This window comes from Pogona vitticeps, chromosome 3 (assembly GCF_051106095.1).
Source record: "Pogona vitticeps strain Pit_001003342236 chromosome 3, PviZW2.1, whole genome shotgun sequence".
NCBI lineage: Eukaryota > Metazoa > Chordata > Lepidosauria > Squamata > Agamidae > Pogona > Pogona vitticeps.
In genome coordinates this window covers 225,549,491-225,565,483 of record NC_135785.1, presented here as the reverse complement: position 1 = coordinate 225,565,483, position 15,993 = coordinate 225,549,491, and the positions used below count along the sequence as shown (strand labels likewise).

The 15,993-nt window shown below is 41.9% G+C and overlaps 1 protein-coding gene across 5 annotated transcripts in view; it reads right to left on the bottom strand.

The window, feature by feature from the left end:
* The window catches only part of MORC1 (MORC family CW-type zinc finger 1), a 54,782-nt gene that overhangs the window by 3,312 nt on the left and 35,477 nt on the right, over nucleotides 1-15,993 (bottom strand). For all 5 annotated transcript variants that reach the window (XM_020806357.3, XM_020806353.3, XM_072993931.2 and 2 more), the window contains 6 exons: nucleotides 15,197-15,415; nucleotides 14,635-14,727; nucleotides 8,956-9,031; nucleotides 4,897-4,993; nucleotides 2,210-2,353; nucleotides 204-294 (listed from right to left, as the gene is read on the bottom strand). In XM_020806357.3, the coding sequence (XP_020662016.3) occupies nucleotides 204-294; nucleotides 2,210-2,353; nucleotides 4,897-4,993; nucleotides 8,956-9,031; nucleotides 14,635-14,727; nucleotides 15,197-15,415 (720 nt within the window). The remainder of the gene's footprint in view (nucleotides 1-203; nucleotides 295-2,209; nucleotides 2,354-4,896; nucleotides 4,994-8,955; nucleotides 9,032-14,634; nucleotides 14,728-15,196; nucleotides 15,416-15,993) is intronic.

The following is a 15,993-nucleotide window of genomic DNA, read 5'->3' as shown; positions in this document are numbered from 1 at the left end:
TATTATTTACTATTATTTGTCCAAATTCTAAATGATGAAAAAAAATTAAAATATTGTGAACCACTCTGAAACTATCATAATTTTGTGTACTTATTTTTGTCCCCATATTTGAAAACAGTTTGCTGAAGTGCTGTTGCTTACTTAAAACTGACCGGTTATATATATATATTTTGGAACATAATTTACTCTAGAGCCTCACTTGCCTTGAACATAAGTAAAATATCTTCAGGACCCATTGATGCAAGTTGTTCTCTTGAAATACCACTTTCAGGTAAAATATACAGCAGCGTCTCTCTGGGAAAAGAAAACAAAAGCAATGAACCACAACATTTTCATCAGAGTGACACTTCCTCCAACTGTTTCAGAGCTCCACTGAATCTTTTGGAGCAGCGTTTCGTGGGGTTACATAAGGAAGGGAGAACTAATGGACGTGACCTCCCCACTTCCAGCTGCGGGTGTATCCATGAATAGAATTCCACTCATTTGAACTCAAGTTCCAAGTATAGTAATTATACCATAGCTTTGCTGGACTAGAATCCACCACATACACCTGACACAATAACCTCATTCAAAAAAGCTTCTGCTGGAAGAAAATTTTACTGTCATTTAAGTGCCACAAGGCTATTTGTAAAGCTTAGTGTGACAGACATCCAAATATGTGCTTACAAGACTGAACTTAAGTACAGAAATCTTAAGTATGTTTCAGGGATGGGGAAGCACTGCTGCTTCCTCCATGTGGATACCTGAGCCTAGAAATGAGGGATCCTGGTTGCATTCTGTACCTCTATGTGGGCAGTAATTTCTCCTCTTCTGGTACTTTGCATAGAAAGTGATGACAGAGAGGTCAGAAGTAGTCATTCCTTCGAAAGCATACTGATAAGCTCAAGGCGCAGAAGACTGGGGTCAGAACTAAATATTATACTAATTCAGAACCTAGACAGTGTTGCTCTCTCAAGTTCTGGAACATCCGATTGTAATATTATAGCAATTCTCCTAGCTATGTATTTTGCATTTCCCTGGCTTCATTTTAGCCACATGAGTCTGCAGCACTGCATCTCAGTGTTGCATCGTAAAGAAAAGTGAAAGAGAAAGCATCAGTGTACCTACATAAGCACTCCAACCCTCTGCACGTAAGGTTGTATTTAAAAACAGGAAAACTATTCTATTGGCATTTAGAGAAAACACAGTTGTAGTCTGCAGAGAATGTTGGAGAGAAAACACAGGCAAATCCAAATTCTGTGCATAGCAATTTGGACTTTTTGGATTACAAATCCTGTAATTTTTCATTTGGGAGATCCATCTGACTGGTAGGTAAAGGTAAAGGTTCCCTCTGACATTTAGTCCAGTCGTGTCCAACTCTAGGACGCGGCGCTCATCCCCATCTCCGAGCCATGGAGCCAGCGTTTGTCCATAGACAGTTTCCGTGGTCACGTGGCCAGAGCGACTAGACATGGAACACCGTTACCTTCTCACCGAGGTGGCACCTATTTATGTACCTGCATTTACATGCTTTCGAACTGCTAGGTTGGCAGGAGCTGGGAGTAGCAACGGGAGCTCACTCCGTTGTGTGGATTTGATCTTATGACTGCAAGTCTTCTGACCTTGCAGCACAGAGGCTTCTACAGTTTAACCTGCAGCGCCACCACATCCCTTTTCCACCTGACTGACCGACACCTAAATATGGCTCCCCTGAACAAAAGGGAGGCAGCTTCCTTTCTAAACAGGAAGATATGGGGAAGCTAGGCCTATGCTAGGCCACAAAACCTTCCCAGCTAGGCCTTTTCTCCAGGTGAGCCACATTTTCCATATTTTTCCAAATAGTCCATATTTTTAAAAAAAGTATACTTAATATAACATACAGTTTGCCCTCAAGTCTAAGGGCACATTTAAATAAAAAAGAGTTCAATATTATTCACAATGGCACATCAGTGTCTGAAAAAGTGACATTAAGAACCTTTACAAAAGGTGGCATCACTTCTGTGCCTACCATATTTTCTTGTGCTCTACACTGGAGATATGGTCACCCTGATCTATTTCAATGCTGATTTCCCCAAAGTGTATCTAATTCATTAAATATCTCACAGCTGAAGAAGCCCATCACTCAGCTGCTGTCTTGATTCATCTGCATAAAACTGGGCTTCTAGAAAGTCCTTCCTAGAAAAAAAGGGCACATATTTTGCTGCAGGACTGTATCTTTTTGAATACTTACTTGATGTGAGATGTTAATGCTTCTATTAGCTTGGTTTCAGGAATGTGCTGACATATTTGTGTATGTGAACCTGCAGCCTCAGACTTCTGTGCAGCGACAAGGACCTGCCCTTTACTGTCTTCCTCTGAAGTCTCTACAGAAGTACTGAACGGAAACACCAGGAAGATTATATCAAGTATTATACCAAGAAAATATTAGGCAAGGGATCTTCTGACTTTCAGATGTCTCTGAACATCCATTCTCATAAGTCTTAATGAGGCTTACCACTTGTGAAGGATGATGGGAGTAGCCATTTACCATGCCTGAAAGGTCAACGGGAACCTACATTTCAAATTTAACAATTGGCAACATTCAGAGATATGTTCTTAAAGCCTCCCTTGTTTAATTCTATCTTTAATAATTTCTTAACTATCTAGAGCAGGAGTCTCCAAACTATGGCCCACGGGCCACATCTGGCCCACCTTGCCTTTTTATCCAGCCCAGCGAACATCATAGTCTCAGGTCCATTCCCTTCAGCCCGTGCAGGCAGGCGGACATATGTACACACATGCACGGACGTGTTCCTTCAGCCCTCGAAAATGTGGAACATATATGATGTAGCTGACTCACTGAAAAAGTTCAGACACCCGTGATCTAGAGGGATGGGTTCTGGTGCACCTTGGTTGGCAGTCCGACCCACAGGGTAGGAGAAAGCCAGATTCCTCATTATCCTCTTTCTAGCTTCCCTCTGTGTGGCCACCCTTAACACTGTGGACTGGGAGGAGCATGTGAAATGAATAGCTGTTTTCTGGGAGATAACATTCCAACAAGTATTGAGGTCTTAAACCACTGAGGGCTTTATAGCTCATAACCAGAACCTTGAAAATTGAGAATGGAAACTGACACAGAACCAATATAGGTGGGTCAAGACTGGGGATAGATCATTGAATTTAGTGTCCCAGGAATCAGTCTAGCTGCTGCATTCAGATGACTGAAGACAGAAGTGCTGGAAATGATTGACAACCCAGGATCAAAGATGATTTATCCAGAGCATCTTATAATAAAGGATTGTGACCAGGCAGTTGGAGATGAAAAGTGCTGTGGCTCTTGACTTGCATGTGAGACAGCACACCATGTCTCTGGGTTATCACTTCAGTTCCATTCTGTTTGCTTTGTTTGTGCTTGTCATATATGTACAGGTAAATTTGTTGGTTGTATGAGCAAATGAATAGGTTTATTGGCAGGTTGCTGATAGCTGAGTGACAGCTGGGAGGGGGAATTAATATGCCTCATTGGAAACATATGTTTGCTTTAATCCAGACCTGACTTAGCTTGTACCCTGACTCTCCTGCTGACTACTATTTACAACCTCTGAACTACACCTCATGGATGTCTCTGACATGCCCAGGCTGGTTTGATCCCAGACTCTCTTTTTAATATTATCTTTGGATTTTGGGTAGGATTCTACTTGCCACTCCATGGACAGCAATTTGCTCCTGATTCTGAGCCTCCCTGAATGGGCTTGTGGCATACTTCTGCCCATCCAGATCTTACCTCTGGAAGCTGGACATTATTAAAAAAGCCCTTCCAGGTTTGTACTTTAATAAACTTGCTGTGTTTATCGTTAAAAATACCAAAAGTTTTTTTCTTGTAGTGCTTATAAAATAGCTTCATTGTTTGAGGTGTCTTCAGCAACACGTAGAGGAGGGACCATGCAAATCATCCCACTTTATCTTCCACAAAGGCTCTGGTTTTGTTCCAGGTGTTTGAACTTCTAATGGCACTTTTTCAGAAATAATCATGAGGGCCTGGAGCTAGTTTTTTTTTTTAAGTTGTGGGACTGTTCTTTTTAATTATTTGTGGGTGTAACAGGAATTTAACTGCCTGAAAGGTACAGTTAGAAGGAAACACCTATAATCAAGAAATCATATTCTAGAGTTGTGCTAAAGAAGTGTGGTAGAAAGTGATCCAACAATGGCTCTTTAGAGATCTACAATTCTCAGATTCAGGTTTCCTGAATTCCAAGATTCTGTGGGAAAAACCATAACACTTTGGTTTACTAACTTAGTCTTCTGAGTGGTATAGTCCAAATACACCCATAGGACCAAGGTTGGAGCTAATTAGTATATATCTTGTTTTTCGAAGGAGGTGTCTTTCCCTATGGAGAGGGAAAGTGCAGACGATCATATGCCTCAGCATGTTTTAATTAACATGATAAATAAAGTTAATTTTGTTCATTAGACATTCTCAGTTTTAAACATTAAGAGGTTCCAATTTTTAATATTTAACAATCCTGAATTAATTTTCAGACTTAATGTTCCAAGCTACAATTCAAAATAACTGAACTCTCCATGCAGTAGAAATGTATGTGTTTCTGTAAGTCAGACATGCTAGTTATGTGGCAATTTACTTGTCCCTCAGTGAAGAGGAAAACAACAATAGATTCCTATTGAGTGTTTAGACCTTTGTGATACAACTGGTGTAAAACTTGTTGGTGAATTGCTCCATTTTAAGAAGTTAGCAGAGCATTTGCTGTTGTGGACTGAACTGTGCAACTCAATGCGCAACAGCAAATGTCTACACTAACTTCTTAACTAACAGCAATTCACAATCAGATTTATACTGGTTGTGTTACTCTGGTGCGTGTAACTAAGAGGATTTCGGGCAATATCTCTTTATTAAAACAGGGGTATTGTTGCTGCACTCACCTTTTGGAGCCTTTTTTGGAGAAGTTTTTCTCAACATTTACACAACTTGATATGCTTAAGAAACTGTCTCTGTTTTCATCACACGGTTCTTGTTTGTCTTCACATGGATTGAACATTTTAAAAAGTAACACAACAAGGTATTATTAGCCACAGATTTGAGCAAATGAGCAAGTTTGGATATTAAAGGGGGACCACCACAGAAACTGCTGTGAAGTTACTTAAAATAGGGGGGGGGGAAGGAAAATATGTGGACAGGGCCAACATTACTGCTGTGTTACTTTAGAATTCAAGTTGGTTTGTGGGTCGAACTTCCAGTAAGTTGGAACTTAAGATAATACAAACATATGTGAAACATATTACATATACATGTCCACATTTTGAGAGAAGTTACAAAATGCCATTAGATAATGCCCATTTGCAGGGCATCCAAATAATACTAACCTACTAGACTGCCAATAAGCAGACGGTGTGGATATACCACTACTGCTCCATAGAGATCTCCAGGAGCCTAGCCCTGGCACAAACTAGTAAACATTTCTGCTAGGACAGTAGAAGACTTTCATACTGCTGGACACCACACAGTATTTGAAGGCTGATTGACTAAAGTTAGTGTTGCAAGGGAAGCAGGAAAAGATGCAGATCAGCAACAACACTTAACTGATCAGGCTATAAGATACATGTTCCAAGGCACTGGTTCCCAACCTTGGGTAACCCAGGTGTTGGACTGCAACTCCCAGAAACCCCAGCCAGGGTGAAGGCTTCTGAGAACAGCAATCTAAGAACATCTGTGTTACCTAAGGTTGGGAATGCCTGCTCTGAGGTAACATTTTCTAACTTGGCACTTTCTGGCTGTGTTGGATTAAAAAATACTATCATTTCTAGCCAGTAACTGAATTGTAGGCTTTGTAGTCCAAGACATCAGAGTCCCATGCCAGAAGAGCCAACTAAACTAAAGAAGGAATTTGAAGAAGTAAACAAAATGACATAAGAGAACCATAGTAACATACACTATGACATATATAGTTTCCCTTCCTTTGAAACTAATAACTTAATGGCTGAAATCCTGTTGTGCAGTTACACTGCACAGAAGGGAATCTGCATAACTTGCAGTGGTGAATTGCCACTATATAACGCACCAAGGTGCTTGACTGGTAATGTGGAATTCAAGTGGGGACTCATTAATTAACAAGAATTCAATGCTGCAAATTAGGCAACTCCCCTTCTGCCGATGTAATTATGCAACACACTTCTGGTGAATGTTTAACTTCATATTTACTTTATGCACTTTAAATTTAAACTTTGAATTAAAAACTTTACTCACCACAGTTAATCTAAACTAAGTTAGCCTTTGGGATCCTTTAGCTAAAATCTTAATAAATCAGGTCTTTTGTACTAGCATTAGAAGCTCTGCACCCTCAAGATGTATCAACCATATACATAACTTTCCCCCTTTCCTTCACTATGCAGTAATAGTTTTTCACCAGTGTTAGTGATAGCACATCCATGAACCACTAGAGGCACCTCTCTTGTGCAATTCTCTCCTATGCGGGAAACTGCCTTTCATCACCTATGTTGATATTTTTACTGTGTGCCCTTGCAGATTTCTACGATATATTGAGGAACATACATGACTATAAAACAAAAACCGGAATGCTAACACTATACTCTTAATGTTATACTAAAGCTAGAAAATAACACATTACATTTAATGCATTGATGTTTTAATTATTACTTTCAGATTATATGTAATCTTAGGAAAATAAGAATTTAAATGTAACATTAAATCATTACTAATGTTACTTCTAAAATATTATTCTTTAGATGTACGGTATCTGCAACTGTGTTTTCCCAAAAATAAGACAGGGTTTTATATTAATTTATGCTCCAAAAACACAGTAGGGCTTATTTTCAGGGAGTGTTTAATTTCTTTCTGGTACCACCATCTAGGTAATGGTAAAGGTTCCCCTTGACATTTAATCCAGTCATGTCCAACTCTAGGGCAAGGTGTTCATTCCCATCTCCAAGCCGTAGAGCCAGCGTTTGTCCATAGACAAGTTTCCGTGGTCATGTGGCCAGCACGACTAGACATGGAATGCTATTACCTTCTCACCATGGTGGTACCTATTTATTTACTCGCATTTACATGTTTTCAAACTGCTAGGTTGGCAGGAGCTGGGACTAGCGACGGGAGCTCACTCTGTCGTGTGGATTCAATTTTACAACTGCTTGGTCTTCTGACCTTGCAGCACAGAGGCTTCTGCAGTTTAACCCACAGTGCCACGACGTCCCTGCATACAACCATCTACATTTATTCAAATACAGTTGTGTCGTCTTCTTCTGGTTGCTGCACAATGGTGGAGGGTGGGGTTTCACTGAACTGGGGCTTATTTTTGGGGTAGGGCTTATATTACGAGCATCCTGAAAAATCATACTAGGGCTTATTTTCAGGTTAGGTCACAGGTGTCAAAAGCAAGGCCCGCGGGCCAGATCCGGCCCGCCAGACCTCGTCTGATGGCCCGTGGAGCCACCGCCAGCCTTGCAGCCTCCCCCCCCTTTTTTTTCAATGAATTTACTCCGTGCCTGCACGGAGTAAATTCATTGAAAAAATGGCTCAAGTTAACAAGGCTACGTCCTCCTTCCGATTGGCTGTGGCGCTGTCACTCCTTTCCTCTCCCTCCGCCCCCGCTCCCCCTCCCTCCCTCCCGTGCCTGTTCCTCGCTCGCTCTCAGCCTGAGGCGAGAGCCGTTCCCAAGGCCGCGCGAGGAGGGGGCTCCGCGTCGCCTCTGTCACCCCTGAGGGGAAGGGAAGGGGAGCGGTGGGAGTTCCTGGCCGGGCTCCGAGGCGGAGGGAGGCGATGCTGGGGGGACGCAGGAGGCAGCGGCCAGCGCGGCCCTGAGGAGAGGGAGAGAAGAGAGAACGCAGAGCGATGCGCCGGCCCGGTTGGGTAATGTCGGAGGCGGCCGTTCGACCCAGCCGCGGAGAGAAGGGAGGGAGGGCGGGAGGGCTGGCTGGTTGCTCGCTTCCCTTCCCTTCCCGGACGTTCCGTTCTCTCTCTTGCTCAAAAAAGGCCTGATTTCTGTGAGGGGCCAGTGGGCGACATTCCTTGGGAGCAGCTTTTCCGCCCCCGCAGGGAGGTTGAAGGGAAGTGGGGTGGGAATCTCTCTCTCTCTCTCTCTCTCTCTCTCTCTCTCTCTCACACACACACACACACACACACACACACACACACACACACACACACACACACACAGACCCCGGCACTTTCCCTTCCTTCACACACACATACACGTTCTCTTCCTTCCTGTAACTCTCTCTGTCTCTCCCTGTCTCTCTCTCTTTCTCTCACACACACACAGAACCCGGCACTTTCTCTTCCTTCACACACACACACACACACGTTCTCTTCCTTCCTGTATCTCTCTCACACACAGAAACACACACACACACAAAGAGAGACCCCAGCACTTTCTCTTCCTTCACACACACACACACACACACACACACACACACACACACACACACACATTCTCTTCCTGTATCTCTCTCACACACAAACACACACACTTTCTCTTCCTTCACACACACACACACACACACACACACACACACACACACACACACACACACACACATTCTCTTCCTGTATCTCTCTTTCTCTCACACACACACACACACAGGCACTTTCTCTTCCTTCCTTTTCCCACCAAGCCGGATGGGGTCCTTGCAAGGCCATCAGTACAGATACAACCGGCCCTTTGATGGGGACCAAACTGCTGATGCGGCCCCCGATGAATTTGAGTTTGACACCCCTGGGTTAGGTCTTAGTTTTGGGGAAACAGGGTAGCTTGTCCTCCTTTTAACACAAAACAATTTTATGCAAAAGCAAGAATTTTATTTCCAAGCTCTGCTCCCTATAGCTATCTTCTGGTACAGTTATATGATGGTCCTCAGGAATAGCTCTATCTTTAGTACCTATTCCAAGTCTTTAGTATCTATTACAAGTAGCAATATTAACTTGGATTCATATATATGGAAGAAATGAGTAATGGCAAATGTCACCTTTGTGCATGAACGAAAAGTTTTTGCACCCTTCAGATGTTGGAAAATCTTCAGTCTCGCTCTCAGAAAGTATAATCTGCAATGTAACATTCTGATTGTAAACAACACTTTCTTTAAAATATTTAGAAACTCTTAACTCCTTGAGCTCCATCAGCCACGTAGTTTCAACCTAACCTTTTATCAGTCCTTCTCTTTTTGAACCCACATCTTGCCTAATATAACCTGTTATGTTGTTGTTGTCTAATGAGATGGTTCCACCACAAGCTACTCTGACACACATGTCCTTTTTTAAAGGTTGTGGCAAGTCAATAGAACAACAGGTTACTTACCTGTAATTGTAGTTCTTCGAGTGGACCTCTGTGATTCACACCCTGGATAATCCGTGCATGCGCAGAGCCTCGTCAGAATATTCTAGAGCTTCTGCGGTAGCAAAAAAAGACATTAGTGTAGACCCTTCCCCCTCAGTATGTGTACCTTGTCAGCAAGACTCTCCCTTCAGTTAGATCAACCGCCACATAAAAAAAGAATAGCATGAAAGTGGGGAGGTCGAGTTCGGCTTGTGTGAATCACAAAGGTCCACTCGAAGAACTACAATTACAGGTGAGTAACCTGTCATTCTTCGTGGCCTCTGTGAATCACACCCTGGGTGACTAACAAGCTGTCTTACCCGGAGAAGGGTGTCACACCAAGGTAGACACACCAGCATGTCCAAAGGCCGCATCAGATTTCTGACGAACGTCCAATCTGTAATGCTTGATGAATGTGGATGGCTGTGACCATGAGGCAGAGGCACAGACATCCGAAGAAACACCATAGATGTTGCCACTACCCTGGTAGAATGAGGCCGAACGCCTTCAGGAGCTGGCAGGCAAGCAAGCTGGTAAGCTAGGTGAATGGTAGAAGCAACCCATTTAGAAATCCTCTGAGAGGCCACTTTACAACCTTTAATAGGGAGTTGGTAGCTGACAAAAAGTCTAGCTGAACATTGAAAGGGTTGTGTGCTGGCTACATAGAAAGCTAGAGCCCTTCTCACATCTAGAGTATGAAGGATCTTCTCCTGAGGAGCAGATGGGGATGGAAGAAAGGACAGAAGAACCAACGGTTGGAACAGATGAAACTGGGAGACAACTTTCGGCAGAAAAGAAATGTCTACAAACAGGTTGACCTTATCCAGATAAAATTGGAGATACAGGTAATTAGGCCAAGGTGGTAGGCCTCTTGGGACAGAATAGGGCGCAGTGTCCCATTGTGCTTTGGCTCCTTGGACATTGGGTGATGCAACCAGGGAGGAGTCACTAGGAGAGCCAGATTGTTGAGGGATAGAAGGGAAGGATGAGAGTAGGTCAACTCGCTGCTCCCATTCTGGTGACTGCGATGGGGATGATTGTTGAGATGGGAGGCCTTCTTCATCCGAGGGTGAGCCCACACATGAGATATCTGGATTCTGGGAAGGGGTGGGGTAGGGGAAGTAACCCTTGGCGATTTTGCCTTTGAAGAGTTAGACTTCTTCGGTGGCGAGGGTTCTGGAGCTGAAGATGCATCGGTGGACAGTTTCCTTTTAGTGGATGTTTTCGATGTCAAGGCCTTCAATGTCTAATGCTTGGTTTTGTACCCCTCTGTAGTAGTCTTGGTCAATGTCGAGGAAGCATTGGAGCATGATGGTGTGGCCAAAGGGTGCTGTTTTGCTACTTTGGAAACGGTTCTGTTCATGGCTTTAGCTTGTGAAGTAGATTTACAAGCAGGCTGAGCCATAGATTTAGCGGGTTGGAGAGATGGCTCCCATAGCTGAAGTCTGAGTCTGGAAAGGCGGAGAATTCTGCATTTAAAATGTGGAGAAATCCACGTTTAAATGTTTTTACAGTGAGGGCATGTGGAGGTTTGGTGGGCCTCACCAAGACAACAAAGACATTTAGCATCTACGTAAAAGAGGAATTTTGTTCTCACAGACCACACAGCTTTTAAACGGGGCTAACATGGGCCATGAAATGATATATAAAAGTTTAGCGGAAGGCGGGGGTGAGCTTCGGTCTTAAGGCCAAAGTGATATTTTTCTTTCTTTTGTCTTTTCTTTTTAAAACAGCAAATAAAATAATAGTAATAGGGAATGATTAAAGAATCAAGAGTGGACTCTTTCTCATTTTTGGTTAAAGAATCACAGAAGCAACGAACGAGGCTCTCAACGTGGTGGTTGAAAGAAACTGAAGGGAGAGTCTTAGCATCAAAGTACATATACTGAGTGGGAGAGGTCTACATTAATGTGTTTTTTTGCTACCGCAGAAGCTCTACAATATTCTGATGAGGCTCCACACATGTGCAGATTACCCAGAGTGTGATTCACAGAGGCCATGAAGAAGAACTATTATTTTTTAATTTCCAATGCTCAGAGCTGCAAGTAGGTCCGGTGAATACATTGTCTGGGGTTTGTGGTGTTTGAATTTATATAGTATTGTGACATATTTAATAATACAGCGGTGCCTCGCAAGACGATTGCCTCTCAGGATGATTAATCCGCAAGATGATTGGTTTTTGCGATCGCTGTGGCGCTTCGCAAGACAATGTTTTCTATGGATGATTTTCACAAGACGACGATTTCGCCTCCCACTGGAATGCATTAAATAGATTTCAATGCATTCCAATGGGGAACTGCATTTTGCAAGACAATGTTTTCACAAGATGACATTTTTCGCAGAACGAATTAACATCCTCTTGCGAGGCACCACTGTACCTGGCTTCTTTGTAAATAGGCAAAATAAATCCCATGATTTGGAGAATGGCGGGATATAATTCAAACAAGCAAGCATAGGTAGAAGCAAGTACCAAGCAAGCTCCTCAGACATAGGTGGTTTGTTATCTCAAGTCTACTGAGGGAGCCAGATAGAATCTGAAGAGGTCCCCAGGTAGAGATGGCAAAAAATGTCATTTATTTATTTATTTGATTTGTATCCCGCCCATCTGGTCTGGTCTACCACTCTGTCATTGGATCCAAGAGTCTTGACTTGTAAGGAGGAACACACCTTGAGACTCTGAACAAATGTGAGGCTTAGAGTGTGTTTCAGGAAAATAAAGTGTGTATAAATCAATGCACAAGTGTTAAAATAATAATGATAACCTGGGCCCAGTCAGAAAACACACACTTTAAATGAGAGATATGTGCAAAATATGTAGAAATCCACAAAAATGTGAAAAATATGTACAAATCTGAAAAATGTGTACAAATTCCATTGCAATTTACCCTCCCATGAACGTTTGTGAGCTGCAAGGAATCCTCACAACTCACATACTACAGTGGGGTACTTTTCTTCCTGCTCAGCAGAAATGGCATCAGAACAGAAGGGAGGAAAGAGGCTGCTCTATCTCTTATCAGTTTGAGGGCTTTTATTCCCATAATTCAACATATGGGGGGGGGAGGTTCTCACTGAATTATCAGAGTAGAAGTTCCCCCAAAAAAATCTCATCCTTATTCACCAATGTCTCTTTCACACTAACATTCTTTCAGCTTTAATGACTTACATAGTGTCTGCTTTTGACAGCATCACTTAAGGAAAAAAAAGAGGCAAGCTCCCTCACTACAATGCCATGTGCACTTTTTTTTAACAAGGATCATTTCTATTCCTTGATCTCCAGAATCAATACTACATAAATTCAAGAGGCATTGACTTATGCATCTTAACACCTCCTCCTATTTTGATATTTGATCAATTAATGATTATTCTCATAGAGGAAGCGCTTCACTCAAATAACAGAAATAATTTCCTGAGATATATTATGTGCAGAAATCAATGAAAGATCTATCACATTTACATCTAAATTTACCTTTTTGGTCACCACCCCAAATTGTTCGGAATCTTGTTATTACAACCCCAGCCTCTCAATGGCCTAAACGTAGTGATTCTAAGATCTTTAATTTCTATTACTTTTTAGAAACTATTTCTTACATAAGCAGCTTTGCTTTACATTTGCTGATTTTATTTCTGATTCTGCTGCTTGGTATCGCTACCAGCCGTAGAGAGCAATTGTCAAAACGAAAAGATCTGACATATGTTATATATAATCCTACTTGCTGGCATTCTTTTTGTTTTAGATAGACCACCTGCTATTTACAGAAAGTGGAAGGAACATAATTAACTTAGAATGCCAAACTCTCTTAAATATGTACTAATTACACCAGCATAATATCGTTTACGGACTGCTTTCTTCTTTGTCAGAAGCACAGCACATTTCTATACAAGCCAAACAGTCAAGCAGATGAGCCTCAAGTAATTAAGGGAAGGAGCATTTTAAAGCCAAGGTTTTAGCGTGCTCAAAGGAGCCAGCTGAGTACTGGGAACTTAAAATAATTTAATCCTCATCTGTGCAGACTTTTCTGCAGTGAACATTGTTTTTTTTTTAAAATAGTGTATTACAGAGACAGAAAAGTGCATTTTTTTGATTATTTTTAAACTACTGCCAACTGTATATAACATACTTCTTACAAGCAGGCATTATATAAGGAGCATGTGCAGATATCAACACAAACTCGAGGCAAAATATATACAGCAGGGACAGGTCTGTTGGTTTAAACCTGGATCTGTCTTAATCATGTAAGCATGTAAAGAAATGTTGCCAATATCTCGTTCATGGCCAGAACGAGACAACCCAGTGGGGAAGTCTGTTGAGAATGTTCAAATATCCAAAAAGAACATTGCTTCCAGCGCAAAAGAAAAATGCCAAATGCTTTTCCCCCTTATGTGTTTTGCACAACTTGCAGAAAATGTCTTCTGTGCCTCTTCTCTGATTGAAGCTAAACACACACATATTGATAGAGTAAGCACAAAATGACAGGCTCACTGCGCAGAATGACACAAACAACCTACTGAATGTCTCTGGTTATTTAAAAACTCATTGCAAAATCCAGCAACTGCAGTGGTTTAAAATTACGCGCATGTACACAAATGCACAAAATTCAGCCTTGCAAGTGAACAAAGTCTCTTCAAGATCAATGAAAATGTTTTGTTGTCTTGTAGGTAAGGGAAAAGGTTCTGTTTTTTTTCTCAAAAAGCCAGCTCATGACTTACATCCATTGTTCCCTTTAAGCTGCATGGGCACACAGCACTGCATCAGGGCTACACAGCTGAGCTAATGTTGTTGCCCATTTGGTTCTGGTTGCAGCCAGAACTGCATGCGTGGGGTGTCTGCGGGACTTCCACCCAGTGCTCCGGAAAATTAGAGGGAACATTGGTTACATCCCTATAATCACGTGGCAAAGGAAGCCTTACTGAAGGGCAAAATGGGAATATGGGAAAAGGAATGTAGAATCCTCATTGCACCTTGTAACCTCATCCTGTCTTGTTCCCAGAAAGTACCAAAGTTCAGTTTGCATCTATAAAGACTGAGAATTTATTTAATTTTTTTGCTGCAACTATCAGAACCCCATAGCTAGCTTGGCCACTAGCCAGGGTGGGTAGAGAATTCAGATTGTTGTACTAAAAATTATTTTTTCTAATCATTTGATGAAAGAGCAAGTGAGAAACATGCCATAGGAGATGAAGAAATCAGCACTACTCGACCTATCTTTATGTGTCATTTTTGTACCTAAATCTCTTTATAAATGATTTGGGTTTCGAAACATAGAACCTGTCAGTAGCATGAGCCTTACAAGACAGATTGATTTGTGCAAGCAAAGAACAAACTGGCTCTTACAGAAATGATTTCTGGCTCACTGTCTGTTTCAATTTTGATGACCTCAGGCTCTTCACAGTAGGGTTGTTCATTTTGTTCTTCAAAACACAACACCTGCATTAGAATTTAGAATAATAACAGTAGTTAATTATAACTCATTGACAATGATGATATAGGTGTTAAGCACATAACTGGAGGAATTGCTTTCCTCAGGATATGTTACTGGTTTAAACAGCATGGCAGGCTATTATTAACAACTATGATGATAGAATGTATTGCCCGTCATCACAGAAGCTAGGCAGTGGCAGTTCAACCTTTTCAGGCTCAGAAATATGACAGAATCATAGAGTTGGAAGGGGCATGTAAGACCATCGAGTCCAACCCCCTACACAGTGCAGGAATCTAAATCAAATCAGATCGGACAGACGGTTGTCTAGTTTCTCCCTGAGTGCCTCCAGCTTTGGAGTGCTCATCATCTCCCTATCAGTGGAGAGTTAGGCAATGTATGAATTAAGAGTGCAGAACCATACCAAAGCTGTGGAAGAGTGATTGTATCAAGCCCACCCTGCAAAAAACATTGTACCTTTGGCAAAATGAGATCCTTCCTCTCCTCTGGCACAAAAGGAATTCTTTTTTCTTCCTGACATGGCTGCTGCCGCCTATCAGAGGGACGCTTTTCCTTCACAGGTGGAAGCTTATCATGGCTCCATTGTTGTATGCTTCTTTTATTTCTTCTACTCTTAATTGAACGTCTGCAAGCTGGAGATGGTTCTTTACGCAAGGTATTTCTCTGGCATGCTTTCTTCTCCACATTTTATTTTATGTTATGTTAGGAAAAAGCAAAATTGGCATGACTTTCAGAGCTTGGATAGAAGCATTCCATTCAAAAAATCTGCCTGGTGGCTGGTTCATAAGAGAATATGAACTACGTCTTCTTCAAGGATAAATCCAAAACGCACTGGTGCTCTTAGAAGAAAGGCTTGTTAAACCCAGCACTTGCTAAATTACTTACTTTCATAAGTAGCCTTCCCTTTGTGAAGCTAAGCACACACACACACACGCTCGCAGAAGCTACAGGACTGTTTAAAAACATCCACAAACAGGCCATCCACCACTTCATATGTTTAAAAATCTATCAAACAAGGCAGCGATTACTGCAGATTTGTGCAGGTTATGCAATTTGAAGGAGGGGGAATGAATTCCCAGCAACACAAGAATATCATGCGTCCTTGCAGGATGAGGAGAAAATCCTTGCAATTTCTTGTGTTTGAAAATAAGACAAGCAAAGATTTACGTTCCTACTGTGAACACTGTCAGAAGCATAGCCTCATTTACATTCTCTATTGTGCATCACTTACCATTCACTGTCCATGTGTCTTA